General features: G+C 39.9%; 1 protein-coding gene across 2 annotated transcripts in view; it reads left to right on the forward strand.

The window, feature by feature from the left end:
* Positions 1 to 21,501, forward strand: part of CERKL (ceramide kinase like) — a 138,397-nt gene that overhangs the window by 75,375 nt on the left and 41,521 nt on the right. For both annotated transcript variants that reach the window (XM_027964779.2, XM_027964780.2), the window contains exon 3: positions 17,092 to 17,223. In XM_027964779.2, coding sequence (XP_027820580.2) covers positions 17,092 to 17,223 — 132 coding nt within the window. The remainder of the gene's footprint in view (positions 1 to 17,091; positions 17,224 to 21,501) is intronic.

Consider the following 21,501-nt stretch of genomic DNA (forward strand, 5'->3'; position numbering starts at 1 on the left):
TTAGCACATTTGCTACTAACAGAGGAACAGTTGGCCATTCTGTTTTACACTGCTGGTTCATTGAAAACTGGCATGCTCAAAAGGTCTACCGACTATGAATTGAGAGTTTACTAAAGGATTGAGAACCAAGTCAGTTGCATATTAATTTTGAATCATGTCTATATTTTAATCCTAGATTATCTTTTGCGGGATGCTTATACTATTGTAAAATTATGCATAAATGATTTATCACTTTCAGGTTCATTTTTTCAAGGAGTTCAGGGGATTTATGTGTCTCAATACAGCTTTCATAGTAAACAGTTTGTCATATTTGAATGAAAGAAGGACAAGGTTGCGACTGCCTGATGCGTGCCATCATCTCATTCTAAAAATGTCTTCTGTAGAGTTCTTTGCAGCCAATAAGTTACAGAAATTTTTGCAGTGAACTATATTTCTGTACACAGGGCTTCCTAGATGGCTCAGTGGTAAAGAAACTGTCTGCCAGTGCAGGAAACGTGAGTTTGACCCCTGGGTGGGAGCAACCCCCTGGAGAAAGAAATGGCAACCCAGGCCAGTATTCTTGCCTAGAGAATCCCATGGACAGAGGAACCTGGCGGGCTCTTCACGGGGGGTGGGTTCATGGGGTTGCAAAGAGCTGGACACAACTGAGCGACTGAGCACAGTAGCACACACATACTGATATTTCTGTATCACATGAAGATGTTTACTGATCTCTTGTTTGGGCAAGAGATCTAGAATGCATGTCTATTTTCTCACAAACACATTTTAAAATCGTCTGCTTTTTCTTTATTTGTTGTTACTACTGTTATCTATGAATCAATCACATTTCATATAACAGAGAACCTCTTCCTCTTTCCTACCTTCTTAACCTAGCCTTCAAAGCCTCCAATTTCTTTCCTTACTGTTCTTTTTATGGAAGATAGATTTTTCAGATCATTTGGCAGTGTCAGCTGGTGAATGCCTTGTTGGCTTCATTGTTAACACACCGGTGCCATCCTTGGGTTCCTGCGTCTTTGCTTTGTCCTTTCTCTTGTGAGATGCTAGAGCACAAGTGCCCTGCTGGTGCTGAGGATGGCGCTCCCAGTCTAAGCCTAAGATGGAACAATTGATATTGTTTTCAAAACTGGCTAGTGCCACAGGGTCTAAAGACAGTTTCTTCCTGGCCCGTTTTCTGATTATTTAATAGCTTATGAGTTGTTTTGGAAGGCGCAGTGATTAATTTTCAGTTCTAAGCAAAAGGGTTAAGTATTTGTTTTCATTGTTGCTATAGATTTAATTTAGAAAAGATTTTACCCAGTTCTTAAATATAATTCTTCTGCTGGGTTTGTTTGTATATAGGAAGTAAATATGAGAAAGGGATTGAATTATTTTTTAAAAGCTTAACAGCAATAAGAGGTTGTTAGATTTTTTATGCTAAATGTTTCTTTCAGAGGATATAAGTGCCTATTGCAAAACCTACTTCTGATAAATCTTTGGTTCTTTGTGAAATATTTGCCTTAGTCTTTTTGTTTTATTTTAGGAATTAATGTAAGTGGTTACATTGCTGGACATATTTTATATCACAGCAATTTTAAAAGAAAGGCTTTTTGCTTGCATGATTGTTTTTTGCAGTGTTGATCTTTTCTTTAATACAATTGGAATTTTTTAATTTATTTTTAGCTTTTGGTTTATTTTTTAAAAGAGTACACACACACACACACACACACACACATACATAATATGGCATCTATTGTGTGCCAGATACTATTCTAAGGGCTAGTAATACAGCAAAGCGCAGAACCACAAAGTCTTTGAACTCAAGTAGTTTATTATTAAGTATTATCAAGTAGTTTATTATATTCTGGGCTTCCCCAGTGGTAAAGAATCTGCCTGCAATACAGGAGATGCAGGAGGCTCGGGTTCAGTCCCTGGGTTGGGAAGATCCCTGAAGGAGAAAATGGCAACCCACTCCAATATTCTTGCCTTGAAAATTCCATGGACAGAGGACCCTGGCAAGTTACAGTCCATAGGGTTGCAGAGTCAGACATGGGTAAGCGCCTGAACACACACACACAGCTTATATTCTAGTGTTAGTGGAGTCTCTTAGTCTGTTTGGGATGGTATAACGAAGTGCCAGCGAGAGGGTGGCTTATAAATAACAGAAATTTGCTTCTCACAGTGTTGGAGGCTGGAAGTCTGAGCTCAGGGTGCCGGCGTGTTCAGGGTCTGGTGAGGGCTCTCGTGTCTTCACAGGGTAGAAGGGAAGCTAGAGCCCTCTGGGGTCTTTTATAAAAGCCCTGACCCCATTCATAAGGGCTCAATCCTTATCACCTAATTACCTCCCAAAGGTCTCACTGCCTAATACCTCACGCTGGGGATTAGGATATCAGCATATAAATTTTGGAGGGACACAAATATGTCATTCCTAAGAAGAGGGAATTGGAAAAATCAAATAAGTGTATTTCTGTGATGTCAAATGGGATGAAAGGATTTGCTGTTGCACACAGGTGCTTAAGGGAGACTTCATGGGCTATGAAGTTTTGGAAGAAGGCTGAAAATCATGGGAGCCATTTGGACATAGAAGTAATTCTAAGCAGAGGAAGAAGTAAGGGCAAAATGCTGGGCAAGAATGTCATTTGCAGAGTAGAGTCAGGGAGCAGAATAATTGGAAATGAAGCCACAGAGGTGGCTGGAGGTAATGCATGAAGGACCTTGTAAAGTTTGTATGGTTTTTGACTTTTCTCCTTAGAAAAATAGAGGCCATCTGGGAGTTTTAAGCAGAGGAGTGACATGATCTGACTTACTTTCAAAATATATATTTTGGCTGCCAAATAGATAGTAGATTGTGTGAGTGGATGAAAGGACTGCAGCAGAAGACCAGTTAAGTAAGAATTGGTATAATCCCGGCAAGAGATGATGGCTTAAATCAGGTTGGGGTGGGAGAGGTAGTTTGAAGTGGTCAGCCTTTTGATTTATTTTTGAAGATAGAGCTGGCTGGAGTTACTGACTTGGTGGATATTGAAAAAAGTTGAAGATGATGCTAAGATCTATTTTTTACTCTTATGAAAAAATGTCTAACATATAAGTGCCCATTATAATGTTTTTATATTTTCTACATTTTTGTTACCTAGATTCTGTGCTTAACATTTTTCTATAGTGGCTTCAAACATTCTATTGTCAGGTTTTTTTTTAATTTTTATTTTATATTGGAGCATAGTTTTTTTGTTTTAATTGGTGTGTAGTTGCTTTAGTATGTTGTATTAGTTTCTGCTGTATGGCAGAGTGAATCAGTTATATATATACATACATCTGCTCCTTTTTGGATTTTCTATTTGGGTCACCACAGAGCATTGAGTAGAGTGCCCTGTGCTAAACAGTAAGTTCTCATTAGTTATCTGTTTAATACATAGCAGTGTATATATGGGAGAAGGCAATGGCACCCCACTCCAGTACTCTTGCCTGGAAAATCCCATGGACGGAGGAGCCTGGTAGACTGCAGTCCATGGGGTCGCGAAGAGTCGGACACGACTGAGCGACTTCATTTGTACTTTTCACTTTCATACACTGGAGAAGGAAATGGCACCCACTCCAGTGTTCTTACCTAGAGAATCCCAGGGACGGGGGAGCCTGGTGGGCTGCCGTCTGTGGGGTCGCGCAGAGTCGGACACGACTGAAGTGACTTAGCAGCAGCAGCAGCAGTGTATATATGGAGAAGGCAATGGCACCCTGCTCCAGTACTCTTGCCTGGAAAATCCCATGGACGGAGGAGCCTGGTAGGCTGCAGTCCATGGGGTCGCTAAGAGTCAGACATGACTGAGCGACTTCACTTGTGCTTTTCACTTTCATACACTGGAGAAGGAAATGGCACCCACTCCAGTGTCCCTACCTGGAGAATCCCAGGGATGGAGGGGCCTGGCGGGTTGCCGTCTGTGGGGTCGCGCATAGTCGGACACGACTGAGGCGACTTAGCAGCAGCAGCAGCAGCAGCAGTGTATATATGTCAGTCCCAATCTCTCTGTCCATTCCCCTCTCTCACTTCCCCACCTTGGTATCCATTCATTTATTTTCTACAGCTGTCTGTGTGTTTTAAAGTAAATTATAAATATCATGGGTAATTTTGATTGTTGTTGTTGTTCATATGCCAAGTCGTGTCTGACTGGGTTTTCCTAATTTGCTGACATATTGAATGCAGGACTTAAATAGCATCGTCTTGTAGGATTTTAAATAGCCCTGCTGGAATTCCATCACCTCCACTGGCTTTATTGGCCGCAGTGCTTCATAAGGTCCATTTGATTTCATGCTTCAGAATGTCTGACTTGGAATGGGAGATGACACCATCATGGTTATCCAGATCACTGAGATACTTTTTGTACAGTTCTTCCATGATAATTACATGGGGAGTATTTTCCCCAGAAATAGTTCAGTAAGCATCTCTAACAAAAATTCTAGAAATAGCAAAATATCATTATCCTACCAAATGAATGAGCAATAGTTGTGTTTATTATCATCTAATATCATATAAGCCTCATTGGAAAAGACCCTGATGCTGGGAAAGATTGAGGGCAGGAGGAGAAGGGGACGACAGAAGATGAGATGGCTGGATAGCATCATCGACTTGATGGACATGGGTTTGGGTGGACTCTGGGAGTTGGTGATGGACAGGGAGGCCTGGTGTGCTACAGTTCATGGAGTCGCAAAGAGTTGGACATGACTGAGTGACTGAACTGAACTGAATACCTGGTCCACGTTGAAATTTCTACCACTTTGCAAAATGTCTTTTATAGCTGATCTGTACCAATCAGTGTCCAATCTACTAAATACATTTAAACTGTAACACTACAACATGCCCCTCCTCATCTTTTTTATTCTCTGAGAAACTCTTAGCCCATTTAAATACAGATGATTGGTCCTTATTCTCAGAAATTCTGATTCAGTGGTTCTGGTGTGGGCCTTTCTAATGAGCTGTTGGGGGATGCCGGGCTATCATTTTGGAGATCACAGGCTTTGAGTAGTACTGCTAGGCCCCATCTGATTGTTCTTGGGGGCATCATTTAACTTGTTCTTTTATTCCCTGTATTTACTATAAACTGGATTTTCAATCTAAAGACTTAGCTAGATTTATGTTGTAAATTTGGGGCAAGAATACTTCATAAGTGATATGTGTTCATATTTAATCATCTCGGGTGGTACATAATGTCTGACTTCCCAGTATTAATGAGGCCAAGGTGACTTCCCAAGGCTAAGATTGATCCCTGAATCAAGGAGCTGAAAGCTTGATCCCTCTGTCATAATGTCTCTATTTGAAACTAGTAGATAATTTGTTGAGTGATACTCAGGGACCAAGGGAATGTCTAGTCTTCAGGAAATATTTCATCTGATGATTTTAACATGTGTTGATTATCCTTACCTGAACTGATTATTTAACTAGGAGTAGATCATAGAGATTTTCTAATTCAATCATTCTTCCTAAATGAGTGCTATTTTTTTTTTTTAAATTATGTTGCTTCTCCCAACTGGTACTATTTGGTTAAAGGCAAGTATAGTGTGTATTGGACTTCCCAGGTCGCTCAACTGGTGAGTAAACTGCCTGAAATTCAGGAGACCCCAGTGTGATTCCTGGATTGGGAAGTTCTCTTGGAGAAGGGATAGGCTACCCACTTTAGTATTCTTGGGCTTCCCTGGTAGCTCAGATAGTGAAGAATCCGCCTGGAATGCAGGAGACATGGGTTGGGAAAATCCACTGGAGGAGGACTTGGCGACCCACTCCAGGATTCTTTCCTGGAGAATCCCCATGGACACAGGAGCCTGGCAGGCCACAGTTCATGGGGCCGCACAGAGTCGGACACCACTGAGCGACTAAGCGCGATACAGCACAGCACGTAGTGCATGTTAGAAAGGCGGGAGAAACCCTTAAGTAGTTATTCAGAGTAAAGTGAAGTTTCTGACTGGAGCAAGTGGAAGGATGAAGTTGTCATTTAGTCAGAAGGGGAAGATGGTGGGTGGAAAGACCAGGTTTGATGGGAAAAAGCAGAATTTTCGTTTTGAAAGCGTTAAACTTGAGATGTCTAGTAAACATTTGTATTGATCAAAGTTTGGTTGACTCATAACAAAAATACTCTAGTTATTTTAAAAAGAAAGCTGTTTTGTACAGATAGTGTTATTAAAAGGCTAGAGGAGAAGGTTCTAGTGCATCGACTATGCTGGTGGCCTACAGCTGTTGCTGCTTTGCTTTCCTCATTCCTCCCCCACCCCACATATTTGGCCTCGTGAGAGGTCTTCTCTGACCAGTTGACTAAGGGAAATAAATGTTCAGAGACAGTTCAGAGATGGCTCTGCATGGTATGATAGAAGTGACCTCCTGAAGTGTTACAACCCCACCTGAAAGTGTTCTTAAAAGATAGTAGGGAAGGGAGATCCTTCTGGTGGTCAGAACTTTGGTTGATATAAGTTGTTATGGAGTGATGGCCAGAGAGATGAATGTCTCAGTGCATGATCAGTGGTTAAGAGCTTGGCCAAATAGTTGGAAGTCAAAATTTGCAAGGTTGGTGACAGGTGTAATAAACTAAAAGTGTATGAATGACTTTCACAGCATAAGAACAGATATGAGATTTATGTTTTATGTAAATGCTTACCAAGGAAAATTTGTTCTAGAGGAGGAAATAACCAGATAGGCAAGATGCTGCGTTCTATAGATGTGTGTCAGCATCTTTTCAGAGCACATGTAGGCTTGCACAGTGAACATATAAACCAAGGGGCCTTAAGACAGGAAGGGGAAACATATAGGGATTTAGCAGTAAGCACGTATATCCACTAAGGCTGAGTTGATTACCACCATTTTATTGAGCACTCTGCTTGCAAACAGATCAGCCTTGAGCCCTGGACATCCCAGAGCAACCAGTCAACCACTTGATGGGAGATTGATACATTGAATCCTCTCTTTTGTGAAAGGTCAGTGTCTTGGCCTCTTTGCTACCAGTGCTTACATTTGGTATGGGTTTGGATTTATTGTCCACCGTGTTTCTGCCAGGACTACCATTGATGACTCTCTTAAATACCTTGTTCAGTGAATTTACACCTTATACAATACTGCTTTTGATCACGAGACTCATTCGCATCAAGAAAAGTAAATCAATTGGCTGAACAGTATGGAATTCACTGGTCTTACCACGTTTCCTATTTTATTATATTGTCTTCCACTTGGGAGACTAAATCTTGTGATAGTAAAGTAGTTTTTCATTCCATAAACAGAATACATAGGCCTGTGGACCAGTGAGTGAGTGAAGGTAAGTGTCATCTCTCTTCTTCACCTTGTTTCCCAGTGATAGTATTTTTTGCTTCCAGTCTCTAGGACTTTGAACTCTGCTGATTTAGAGTTTTTAGTTTAGAAGAATACTTCCATAGGGGAAAATGATAATGGTTCAATTGAACTGGACATTGAAACTACCTGGTCACATTATTGAACCATATGACTGAACCAGCAAATGAAAAAATAATAATAATGCAGTTGCTTTGCTGGCAAAGGTGATCAGTTCTGATTATCAGGGGAAATAGTGTTATTTCTGCTACTCAATAGGAGGACCGCATCTGGAAACCGGCAGGCAACCTGGACTGCCACTTAGGAGCAGGATGAAATGAATAAACACATTGCTGGGAAAGTAAAAATGGCCAAACTGACTCCAGGAGGTAGAGAAAATGTAAACAGATGAATTACAACCAAAGAAGTAGGAATTTTTTGTTGCTTCTAAAAAAAAACCCCAAAACAAAAAAAACCCACCAACACGGACATTTTCAGATGAATATGCCCATACCTTTAAGGAATAAGAAACTTCAATATTATTTAAACTATTCTGGAGCACAGGAAAAAAATGAAAACTCCCAGATTTTATTATAGAGCTTGCATGGAATTAATACCAACGTCTGACAATGAAGTCCAAAAGAGGAAAAATATAGATTGCTTTTATTTATGAGTGTCAAGCAACCCTTAATAAAATAAGGAGAGATGGCTATGTTATGAGCATGATAAATATGTGTGCTTAGTTGCTCAGTTGTGTCCGACTCTTTGTGACCCCATGGGCTGTAGCTTGCCAGACTCCTCTGTCCATGGGGATTCTCCAGGCAAGAATACTTGAGTGGGTTTCCATGCCCTCCTCCAGGGGATCCTCCCAACCCAGGGATCAAACCCAGCTCTCCCTCATTACAGGTGGATTCTTTACCATCTGAGCCATATACATCTCATTTTATTTTAAATTAATTTATTTTAATTGAAGGATAATTACTTTACAATATCTTGATGATTTTCACCATGCACCACCGTGAATCAGCTATAGCTGTACATGTGTCCCATCCATCCTGAGCCCTGTCCTACCTCCCTCCCCCTCTTATCTCTCCAGGTTATCTCAGAACACTGGCTTTGGGTGCCTTGCATCATATTCACATTGGCTATCTATTTTACATATGATAATGTATATGTTCCAATGCTATTCTCTCAAATCATCCCACCCTCTCCTTCTCCCACAGAGTCCAAAAGTCTGTTCTTTACACCTGTGTCTCCTTTGCTGCCCTGCAGGATCAGTTACCATCTTTCCAAATTCTACGTAAATGCATCAATATACAGTATTTGTCTTTCTGGCTTACTTCACTCTGTATAATTGGCTCTAGTTTCAGCCATCTCGTTAGAACTGATTCAAATGTATTCTTTTTAATGGCTGAGTAATACTCCATTGTGTATGTATACCACAGCTTTCTTATCCATTCATCCGCTGATGGACATCTAGGTTGCATCCATGTGCTGGCTATTATAAACAGTGCTGCAATGAACATTGGGGGTACATGTGTCTCTTTAATTCTGGTTTCCTTGGTGTGTATGCTCAGCAGTGGAATTGCTGGGTCATATGGCAGTTCTAGTCCCAGTTTTTAAAGGAATCTCCACACTGTTCTCCATAGTGGCTATACCAGTTTGCATTCCCACCAACATTGTAAGAGGGTTCCCTTTTTTCCACACCCTCTCCAGCATTTATTGTTTGTAGGCTTTTTGATAACAGCTCTTCTGACTGGCATGAGATAATACCTCATTGTGGTTTTGATTTTCATTTCTCTGATAATGAGTGTACATCTCATTTTAAAGCCAACATGAAGAAATATGTGAAGGAGTCCCACTGAGCTCTGAAACTAACAAGAGTATTCTTCATCAGCACTGTTAGTCACATTCTTCTGGTGAAACCAACCAATGCAAGAAGAGTAGAGAAAAAATGAATTTGTTAGCCAGTTGGAAAGGGAAAAGTGAAAGTACCATCATTTGAATGTGAAATAACTATTAGCTTGAAAAATCGAAGAGAATAAAAGGAAATCTATGATGAACAATGAGAAAATTAAGTGCTAGGTGTAGAAATAAACAGTTTTGATATTTGCTGTTAATATTCGGTAAAGAGATGGGAGTTGGAAACATTGATGGCAGTAACCAAAAAGATGAAAAACGTAGACTTGTTCAGCATTCATCTGACAAACATTTAACATGGCACTGAGGGACACAGAAAACTTAAAATGGAAAAGCATACCTTGTTTCTGTAAAGAAAGACTGGATCTCAAAAAGTGTTATTGTCCTTAAGATAATTTATATTTAATATAATCTCAATAAAATGCCAGTAGAATTTTTCATACTAGACAAACTGATTTTAAAGATCGTGTAAAAATAGACATAGAAATTCTTAAAAGTAGTAAAGAGAGACCAGCTGTACCAGCTATTCAGTCGTGTTATGAAACTATGATATTTAAAATGTTACGATACTGACATGAATCAGTATCATAACACTTAGACACTTAGATTACATTCAGACACATCCAGAAACCTAATATGTAAAAAAGTGGCATTTGAAATCTGTGGGAGAAAGATGGATTATGTCATGAATGATGCTGGGAATAGATAGATAGCAATCTGGGAAAAAGTTACGGTCAGGTTTCATAAAATATGAAATTGAGACCATCAAATTATTAGAAAAATACAGGGTTTTTTTTTTATCACAAAGGAAGTTTTTAAATATGACACAAAACCCAGAAGCTATAAAAGAAGTGATATATTCAAACACAGGCACATAAAAATGAAAACTTTTAACAGAGAAAACAGCATAAATAAAATGAAAATCACTAAATGACACACTGGGGAAAATATTTGTAACTCATCTAACAAAAGGTGGATTTTTCTTACTGTATGGAGCACTACTATAATTAACATCTCAAAGAATACAAAGATTCTTTTTAAAGATTGGCTAATGATATAAACTGATAGCTCATGCAAAAATAAAAGCGGCTGTTAAACATTTTCAGTATTTCTCACCCTCCCCCTTATAAGAGAAATGTAAATTGAAATTAGAGTGATATGCAGTTTTTTATCCTTCAGATTATCAAAGATCAAAAAAATTGAAAATACGCAAGGTCTACAAGGGTGTAAGAAAACAGACTCTCTAAGTTCCTGGTGGTGTAAATTGGTAGTAAAAATAAAAGGTAAACTGAGTACTGTGTGTCATGCACTTTCCTAAGTACTTTATATTCACTTATTTAATCATCACATGTACCTTTTGTGAATGGTACTCTTATTAGCCCCTATTACAGATGAGGAAACTGAAGAACAGAGAAGTTAGACAATAACCCAAAGTCACACAGTTTGGCAAATGGAGGAGCCAAGGTTTAAGATCAATTACTTTTACTCTAGCATTTACTTTTTTTTTTGGTCACAACTCTGAATTGTTTCTATGGCAAGTAATTTGGCAGTATACACTCTCAAGGGTACATATTCTTTGATCTAGTGATTCTCCTTCTAGAGGTTTGCTCTGCAGTTTTCCGTAAACAGATGCAAAATGACATTTATTGCAGCATTATTTGCAGTGAAGGAAGATTGGAAACAACCTGAATACCTATCCCCAGAGAACTAGTTAATTCAATTGAGGTTCATACGAAGAAAACTAAGCAGCTCTAGATAAACTAAGATGGCACTCTATAGTGGTATGGAATCATCTCCAAAATATTGTATTTTTTTTTCTAAAAACGAATCAACAAGTATTTATTTTTAAAAGCATTATCATTATCTCTCCTGAAATATATAGCACCATCCTTCACTGTTAAGATAGAAAATCCATAAGGAATGTGTATCTACTACTGATTTAATGAAAAACCCAGCTTTGATTTCTAGTTACACTGTGCACAAATTTGGAAAGTTATTAGAGGACTTCCTTATGTAACTTTCCTTTTGCAAACTTATAGAGAAAAATTCCTCCTCCCTGTATTCATTTTTTTTTTAGTTTTTTATTTTTTTAATTTAAAAATCTTTAATTCTTACATGCGTTCCCAAACATGAACCCCCCTCCCACCTCCCTCCCCATAACATCTCTGTGGGTCATCCCCATGCACCACCCCAAGCATGCTGTATCCTGAGTCAGACGTAGACTGGCGATTCTATTCTTACATGATAGTATACATGTTAGAATGCCATGCTCCCAAATCATCCCGCCCTCTCCCTCTCCCTCTGAGTCCAAAAAGTCCGTTATACACATCTGTGTCTTTTTTCCTGTCTTGCATACAGGGTCGTCATTGCCATCTTTCTAAATTCCATATATATGTGTTTGTAAAAGGAAAAGCAAGGCACCGAATAATAGGTGGGGATGCTGCCATCCATGTAAAAAGTCACTGAACATATACATACATTTTCATATGTGCACAGAATAGATTCTCAGTGGTACCAGTAGTTGTCTCTCAGGAAGGGAACTGGGTAACTAATGAGATTTTGGATTCGCAGAGTACAGTGTGTGTGTTTTAATCTGTACAGAAAACTACTGTGTGTGTGGTTCTCAAATACAGACATTAGTATTGAGGTCACTTGGTGAAGAGTGTAACCAAGAGCCTTAGACCTGGATTCAGACTCCAACACTGGATGGTTAACTTAGCAGGAAAGAGGCTTTGGAACACCCGTAGCGACTTGACTTCTTCCCTGACTTTGACTTTGACTGGAGGAAGGACAAAATCCGTAGAGCCCTATGTGCTTGGGGTAAGATTCCTCCCAACACCACTGTGCTCTCCAGTCTTAACTGCTGCGCATGGCTTTTATCTTTCACACACGGTATTGCTGCCTGAAGTCCTTCATCAGCTAGACTTTCATCCCTCTAAGGCCCTCTCTGGGCACCCACTAGCCTGACACCATCCCCCGCTCTCTTCAACTCCAGACACCACTTTATTTTGCCCTGTGGAATGATTCTTCATGAGCAAAATCTTGGAGACAGACCAAGAGAGTTTCCAGTCTAATATGGAAGATTAACTAATAAATAGATGTAAAGTTGCAATGGTATATAATAATCAAGATTGGGAAGCACATTGGTTTGTGAGAATAAATGATAAGGGGGAAATGACCTAGCTGAAGTCACCAAGCCAAGGAGGTCATGATAGGCTTTCCTGCTCTCCCCAGAAAGTGATGGCTGAGGCAAGATCAAAACAAAAGAAGAGGTTAACTGAGCAAAGTGGCTACGGTGGCAGATGGGGCAGGTGGGCAGCTCGTGGGGAGAGCAGGTGCAAGGGCACTGTGGCAGAAGGCACATAGGAATTCAAGAAAATGAATGGAATAGGAGGAGGCTTGAGGAAGGAGCGTGGATGGAGAGATGGTTGGGACCTTTGCAGTTATATCTCTTAAGGACATTAAAAAGTCCTACTTTATTGGGTAGAAATCTCCATTCTGATTTCTAAATTTTGATATCAAATTGTTACCTAATTCATGTATACTTAGACTTTAGCTTCATAGACATCATATTAAGTTCATCTGAAAGAAAAAGAGAAATGAGAAAACGAATACATGATCTGGTTAAAAAAAAAATCAGCTTTGTTGACATGTATTTAAAAACCCCTTGATTGACCAGAATGCCTAAGGACATTTCTGATTAATTTAGTTTTCATTACTATTATTAACTGAGGCTTAAAATAAACTTACTTTGCTTAAATCCTTTTAGAAAGTCTTTAAAAAAAATTTAGCCCCTTTCCTGCCTTAGGTTTGTGTCACAAAGATTGGAAGGGCTGTAGAGCATGTACTTTTATATATTTACATTTAAAGTCTACAAGCCTTGAGCTAGAATGTGCTTATCCTCACAAGCCGAAATGACTGTTTTTCATTTCCATGAATGTTTATTCCTTCACAGTCATGAAATAGGAAGAGGGAGGGGGGAAGAAAAGTTGGTTTGTATGACAGCATTTGGGCACTCCCATCTGGTGATTAGACACCTTTCTTACTGGGTCTGTTACTGCTGGAGAAATGAGAGTATTCTAACAAAAATACCAGGTAAGGGGAAATTTAACTAGATCTTAGTCTGGACTGTCTGGAGGTGAGAACAAGTTTCTAGTCCTTGTCATGTTTTAATAAAAGTGAGCCTTAGATTGATCTGCTTAGCCTTTCCTCATTAAAGGACACGAATACTGTCCATGGCAGTTTTGTTTTGACCTGATCCAGAATCACATACCTCATTTTGTTGTTGTCTCTTCAGACTCCTTTAATCTGGAACAGTTCTCCAGCTTTTACCTTTCATAGTCTTGGCAGCGTCAAGAAGTCTAAGGCAGGTATTTTGAGAATACCCTTCCACTTGGGTTTGAGCGTTTCATCATATCAGGTCCACATTATGCACTTGGGGCAGAAGTCCCACACAGGTTGCGTGTCTTAGTGCTGTGCCTGGCATACACGTGTGTCTGTCTGGATCACTCAGAGTGTTGTTAACTTTGCTTGCTTGACTGAGGAGGTGTCTGCCAGTTTTCCCTGCTGTAAATATCCTCTTTATCTTCTGTAAATAGAAGGATAGGGAGGGACAGAGTTTAAGAATAAGTAAATATATTGTTCCACAACTGACTGTCATTACTGATGGTTTTAGCATCCATTGCTGATTCTTGCTTAGATCCATCATTATTATAATGGTCAAAAATATTGATTTTCTAACTCTTTAATTTTTCTATATTTATTGGTTTTCTTCTATAAGACAGTTTTTCCTTCTTCTTTCTTTGTGTGTGTATTTAATGTTGTTGTTTTTAAAGAAACATGGTTCCTGGGGTTTTTTAAATTTAAATTTATTTTTTTAATTGAAGGATAATTGCTTTTAAGAATTTTGTTGTTTTCTTTCAGACCTCAACATGAATCAGCTATAGGTATACATATATCCTCTCCCACTTGAACCTCCTTCCTGTCTTCCTCCCCACCCCACCTCTCTAGGTTAATACAGAGCCCCTGTTTGAGTTTCCTGAGAGATACAGCAAATTCCTGTTGGCTATCTATTTTACATATGGTAATATGAGTTTCCATGTTTCTCTCTCCATACATCTCATCCTCTCCCCGTGTCCATAAGTCTGTTCTCTTATGTCTGTTTCTCCAAAGTGAAAGAAAGTGAAAGTGAAGTCGCTCAGTAGTGTCCGACTCTTTGCGACCCCGTGGACTATAGCCCACCAGGTTCCTCCGTCCATGGGATTCTCCAGGCAAGAATACTGGAGTGGGCTGCCATTTCCTTCTCCAGGGGAATCTTCCCAACCCAGGGATCAAACCCAGGTCTCCCACATTGCAGGCAGACGCTTTAACCTCTGAGCCCCCAGGGAAGCCCCATTGCTGCCCTGCAAATAAATTCTTCAGTACCATCTTTCTAGATTCTGTATATATGTGTTAGTATACAATCTTTCTCTTTCTCTTTCTGACTTACATCACTGTATAATAGGCTCTAGGTTCATCCACCTCGTTAGAACTGACTCAAATGTGTTCCTTTTCATGGCTGAGTAATATTCCACTGTGTATATGTACCGCAACTTCTTTATCCATTCATCTGTCGATGGACATCTAGGTTGCTTCCATGTTCTAGCTGTTGTAAATTGTGCCCCATAGTATGTATGGTATGTTACTGTCTTTATTCCATTTTATGTTGCCCCAGGTTTGGCCAGTGGGAATCCTGAGACACCGAGTCTTTCATCTGAGATTTTTGTACAAATGATATAAAAAATAGATAACAGACGGACAGAGGATAGATAACCTAGGAGTAGGAAGCCTGAGAGGTGAATCTGTTGGTGATCAGGAGAGGCTTCAGTGAAGAAGTGGTATTTGAAGTGAGCTATGAAAAAGTGGTCGCCTTTTTGCAGGGTTGGGGATGAGGCGGAGTGGAAAGGGAGCCTGAATGGAGGGAGACTGGACAGACCTGGTGTTCAGCAAGTAATCCAGTGGGTCGAGATCATGAAGGGGAAGCTGGACTGAAGCAGAAAACCCTCTGCACTCAGTTTGCTTCTAGCATTTTCTGTGCAGGTCTCACGCCATGGTATTTTCTTCCTGGCCCTCCTTTTGCTGTTTGGGGGAAGGGAGAGGATGAGGTGTGAGGCAGGAGGGAATTGCAAGTGGTGGGAAACAGCAGCGTGAGCCCAGAGCCTTACTCAGATGCTACCTTCTCCGGAAGCTCTTTTACAGATCTTTAATAAGACCCTCCTCTCTGCACTCCCAGGGCACTTTGTGCCTCTGTGTTAACAGATCTGTTCTGTCCTGTACTGTTTCTGTTTGTGGATTCGTCTTCCCCCTTTGAAGCATGAGCCACATATGAATCACCTCCCCTCTTCCCTGTACTCAGTACAAATGCTCAATAAGTATTTCTTGAATCTGTGTGAAAGGAAGGAGAGAGGATAGGTTGGAGCTGGTTGGGGAAGGTTCTGGATGTCATTTTCAGGGGTTCAGGCTTGCTCCTCAGGCAGAGATAGGCCCTGGAGCTTTGAACCAGTGCAGGGCTGCTGGGAGCTAGAAGGTCTGAGGATGCAGTGGAACGGGAATGCTGCAAGACACCTGTGAGTAGCCGGAGAGAGACGGCCAGGAAGGGCAGAGGCATGGAAGCAAACAGTTATCACCACGCAAATCGGGGCACTCGTTTGAATGTAGGAATTGATTGAAAGGGGCGGGGGGGAAGGAGTTGAGCATGGCTTTGAGATTTCAAGACTGTATAGTTAGAAGATTGGCAGAGACCTCTCAGCAAAACAGGAGCCCAGAGCCAATTACAGAAAAACAAGGAATTCAGCATCGTCCTGTCCGGTCCTCAGCCAAGACTCTCCCTGAATTCAAACAGTGTGATTCGTTGAACATTTTTTATTATATCAATTATGGTAAGAAAATATTGTCTCTGCTGGAAGCCCCAAAACTGACATGAGTGTAATGGGCATTTTTCTTTTGGCTTTTGTAACAGTTTCATTAAAAATGGATGCTAGTAACTGCTTTTCTAACCTCGAAGCATGGCCCAGTGAGAGCAGCTTACCACGAAAGAAATAGTCGTCAGCTTTCCTCTGGCTCCTCTGTCCCCTCCTGCCCCTTCCTAACAACAGAAAATTTGCTTTGCACCTGCTCCAACAGGGCTCTAAGTGATAAGCATCTTGCAAGCCCAGAAAATTGTAGTATCAAATCTCAGCTCCAACTGTGAGGCAGCACCATATCCCCCGATCCCGCTGAGAGACGTTGCTTTTCCAGTTCCCCAGGGAAGAGTTCTTTCCCTCAGGCCCTCTTTCAGGTTTGAACTCTGACCTAAGCCCTCTTTTTAGCTCCCAGCATGCATTGCTCTGGAGCTGGCCCTGACCTAGCCCCGAATCCTCCACTCTGAGCTCACCAGCAGGTCAGCCCTGGGGTCACTGGAATACCCAGTTCCAATAATGAGCATATTTATCCAAGGATAGGAAATGGGCTTTCCTATTTGTTACAGTCTATTGCTTCCCCCGCCCCTCCCCCCCGAAACAGGTGCTTAAGAAACATTGGATATATTCACTATTATTGGTGATTTGGTAAGTATACATAAAAATCATCTAATATTCACAAAGTTGTTTTCATTCACACCTTGCTTCATAGGTTAAAAATGCTTTGTTATAACTCAGGACTTAACTTTAAGAGAGAGATTCCTATTTCATTGCTAGGGAATGTGAAATGTTTGAAGATAATGCTGTATTCAGGAAAGCTCTTGCCAGGATTTCAAATAAAAATAGCGAATACTAATTAAATAGGTGTATCACATTCTAACTGGCTTTAGTGTGTGGTTTAAAGGGAAAGAAAAAAGTGCTGACAGAGAGTTTATAATTTCTGTCTTCATATTTTCCTCTTAGGATTTTCAAACAGACCAAAGTCATTAAAAATACTTCTTAACCCCCAAAGCCACAAAAAGGAAGCTGCTCAGGTCTATTATGAAAAGGTTGAACCACTGTTGAAGATTGCAGGAATAAAGACTGATGTAACAAGTAAGTATTTTCAGAACATAATTTCGCCTTAAAAAAAAAAAAATCATACTTGAGGAAGCAAGATAACCTTGAGTTTGTTCTTGAGTCAAATTTAGGAAACTACTTGTAATATCTAAAGCTTGCTTATGTGCTTTGATAATTTACTGCAGCCAGCTACAGGATTATAATTCAATTATTTTGTTTCAATTGTATTATTTTTTATTAGAGTATCACTATTGTCTCTTTAGACCTTTTTCAGACTTTAAAAGTTATTAGATATCATATTTAAGGGGGCTGCACATGTTTTAGTACTTCACTGAGATGCTGGCTATTTGCACATTATCTCTGCAGTTCAGCAGTGATTGATTTTTGCTCACTTAAATGTTAGATGTCTTCCATGAAATCCTTCATTAAGTGGTTTTTGTTCTGACTCTGACCCCTGCTGGTTGGGTCAAAACTCAGCACTTAACAGCTGATTTAGATGAATTTGGAGAAGCCAGCAGCTTAAAATCATTGTCTAAAACAAGAGAGGTGCTTAGGTTTGTGTGCAGGAAAACAGAAATTTGCTAATGCTGAAGTTCATAGACGGAAGATAGTATAATTCTTTCAGCTGTTAAAATTTGGTGACCAAATTCCTTTATTGCTTGGTGGTGGTGGTTTAGTCACTAAGTTGTATCCAACTCTTGTGATCCCATGGACTGTAGCCTGCTAGGCTCCTCATCCATGGGATTCTCCAGGCGAGAATACTGAAGCGGGTTGCCATTTCCTTCTCCAGAGGATCTTCCCAACCCAGGAATCTAACCTGGGTCTCCTGCATTGCAGGCAGATTCTTTACCAACTATGAGCTATGAGGGAAGCCCAAAGATTTCCCTAACCGGGAATTGAACCCCAGCCACGGCGGTGAAAGCACTGAATCCTAGCCACTAGACTACCAGGGAGCTGCTTTGATTTCTTAGAGACTCTTATTTTTCCCAAGGGGATGAGGTCAGGAGGGTTGATGGTGTTGTTAATCATACCCTCAGTTTTGCTGGTTTTTCTTTTAGGTAGCCCACTCCCGTGTTCTTGCCTGGAGAATCCCAGGGATGGGGGAGCCTGGTGGGCTGCTGTCTGTGGGGTCGCACAGAGTTGGACACGACTGAAGTGACTTAGCAGCAGCAGCAGCAGTTTCTATTTACACTAAACAGATAATATAAATGTGTGGTGAATTTTAATTGATGAAGAGTGTTGCATAAGCCTACTCAGGATGCAAGACTAGAATGCACTTGGAATCTCCTAGTCCCAGTTATAAGTTCCCGAGGAAGGTGCCCAGAGTGACCTGGCTTTGCTCAGCTACAGCCAAGGGAGATGAGTCTCACAATGTTAATAAGGTTTAAAACCTACATCTCGTGACTTGATGGATGGGTATGCCTGTGTGCGCTGTGTCCATAGTATTTTGGTATTTCTTTCATTAACCTTGGCTTCATCTTAAATATGGTCCTTTCCATCACTGTAAAATGGTTGCCAATGAATTTGGTTCTTCTTCATTGAAACCTAGAGGGATGGGAAGAGGTGTGCATATGGGAGAGATTCAACATGTTTTAACCCTGAACGAGGATTAAAATTTTTTCTTATTAATTTGACTGTCCTAATGTATTATGTATGCTGTACCGGGAGCACTTTCTTAGGCAGCAAGACCCTTCCTAGGAGATGCAGTGGGACCCCCTTCTCCTAAAGGCTGAGGGCACCTGAAATGAAGTTGGGAAGGCTCCCAACAAGGCGCACAAGAGGAAGTCTGAGTCCAGAGTAAGGATAAATCTTTAGTGCTACAATTGGGAGTTTACTGTTTGTGCATTGATCCCGCGGTGCTGCACATTTTTTATCATCGTGTTGTAATTTAGTTTAGCAAAGATGATTATGTCATCAGGATAAAGATCAGAAAACATGAGGGAGACATTGGAGGAAAGAAAACCAGCCTACGAGGCTTGAACTAAGGTAGAGGAAATGGAAAGAATGTGCTTTCCTTTTTAATAATTGTATTGGAGAGAAAAATATTATGTCTAGAAGCTTTTTCCCCTAAAATTTAAATGTTATCAAATATTATATTTAGCTTAACATAAAATTAGAATATTACATAAATGCAAATTTAGAATTTATTTATGTATTTGTGCAGAATGGCTAATTATTAGCTGCCTAACACACCTGCTGCAGGCAAAATTATAAAATTGCATCTTTTGCTTATGAAACCATTTGGGTATGTACATTGGCTTAATATTTATATTTTTAAAATGTTTCCTATTTTATGGGAAAGACACAATAAACATGAGGCTATCTGAAAAATTTTATCCTGCCTATCTCACTGTATAATTTTTTAGTTTGAATAAGGTTGTGTATTTAAAACTACCTTGTATATTGTAAAGTGCTATAGAAACATGGTCATAATGTGGCATATTTTAATTTCATAAATTATGTAATAAGATTCAACTTTTCAACTTCACACTTTTAAAAAGTAGCTTTTATGAAAGAGTAAAACAGTACAAATTTTCTGCATGTCCACTGTGACCACTGTTTTAATATATGTTCTGTGCACCACTGACTCCAAATGGACTGTGAATTATGTGATAAATTCTGTATGATGATGAATTCATTAAGAGAGTGCTGTATAATGAGGCATGATGTAAAACTTGTAACAAGATGTATTCATCATAAGGGCTTCCGAGGTGGCTCAGTGGTAAAGAATCCCCCTGCCAATGTGGAAGATGCAGGTTCAGTCCCTGGGTTGGGAAGATCCCCTGAAAGAGGAAATGGCAACCAGCTCCAGTATTCTTGCCTGAAAAATTCCATGGACAGAGGAGCCTGGTGGGCTACAGTCCATAGGGTCACAAAGAGTCAGACATGACTGAACACACACACATGGACCATATGCTCCAGCAGTTCCACACTTCTGGGTATTTAGCCAAAGGAAGCAAAAACACTGACTCAAAAGATATCTGTACTCCCATATGCGTTACAGCACTATTTCTTTAAAAAAAATTTTTATTGGAGTGTAATTGCTTTACAATGTTATGTTAGCTTCTGCTGTACAGCAAGGTGAATCAGCTACATGGGTACATAGAACCCCTCTTTTATGGATTTTCTTCTCATTTAGGTCACCACAGAGCACTGAATAGAGTTCCCTGTGCTCCACAGTAGGTTCTCATTAGTATTTGTTTTATACATAGAAGTGGATATATGTCAGTCTCCGAGTTTATCCCACTCCCCTTTCTCCCTTGGTGTCCGTACATTTGTTCTCGATATTGTGTGTCTGTTCATGTTTTACAAGAAGGTTCATCTGTACCATTTTTGTAGATCCCACATATAAGCATTAACATACGATATTTATTCTTCTCTTTCTGACTTTCTTCACCCTGTATGATAGTCTCTAGGCCCATCCACATCTCTTCAAATGGCACAATTTTGTTCTTTTTTATGGATAAATAATATTCCATTGTATATATGTACAACATCTTTATCCATTCCTCTGTTGATGGACATTTAGGTCACTTCCATGTTCTGGCTATTGTAAATAGTGCTGCAGTGACCGCTGGGGCACATGTATCCTTTGGAATTATGGTTTTCTCTGGGTATATGCCCAGGAGTGGGATTGCTGGGTCATATGGTAGTTTTATTGTTAGTTTTCTAAGGAACCTTTGTATTGTTCTCCATAGTGGCTGTATCAATTTACGTTCCTACCCACAATGTGTGAGGGTTCCCTTTTCTCCACACTCACTCCAGCATTTATTGTTTGTAGATATTTTTATGATGACCAGTGTGAGGTGACACCTCACTATAGTTTTGATGCGCATGGATGGAGGAGCCTGGTGGGCTACAGTCCATGGGGTCGCAAAGAGTTGGGCATGACTGAGCGACTTCACTTTCACTTTCTCTAATTAGTGATGCTGAATATCTTTTTATGTGCCTGTCGGCCATCTGTATGTCTTCTTGGAGAAATGTCTGTTTAGGTCTTTTGCCCATTTTTTGACCAAGTTCTTTGTTTTCTGGTATTAAGCTGCATGAGCTGTTTGTATATTTTGGAAATTAATCCCTTGTCACTTGCTTCATTTGCAAATATTTTGTCTCATTCTGATGGTTGTCTTTTCATCTTGTTTATAGTTCTCTTTGCTATGAAAAAGCTTTTAGGTTTAATTAGGTTCCCATTTGTATATATTTGTTTTTATTTTTCATTACATTTTATTTTCATTACAATAGCCAAGACATGTAATCAGCCTAAGTGTTCATTAATTGATGAATGGATACAGAAAATGTGTGTATATGTATATGTGT

Source organism: Ovis aries, chromosome 2, assembly GCF_016772045.2.
Source record: "Ovis aries strain OAR_USU_Benz2616 breed Rambouillet chromosome 2, ARS-UI_Ramb_v3.0, whole genome shotgun sequence".
In the NCBI taxonomy this organism is placed as follows: Eukaryota; Metazoa; Chordata; class Mammalia; order Artiodactyla; family Bovidae; genus Ovis; species Ovis aries.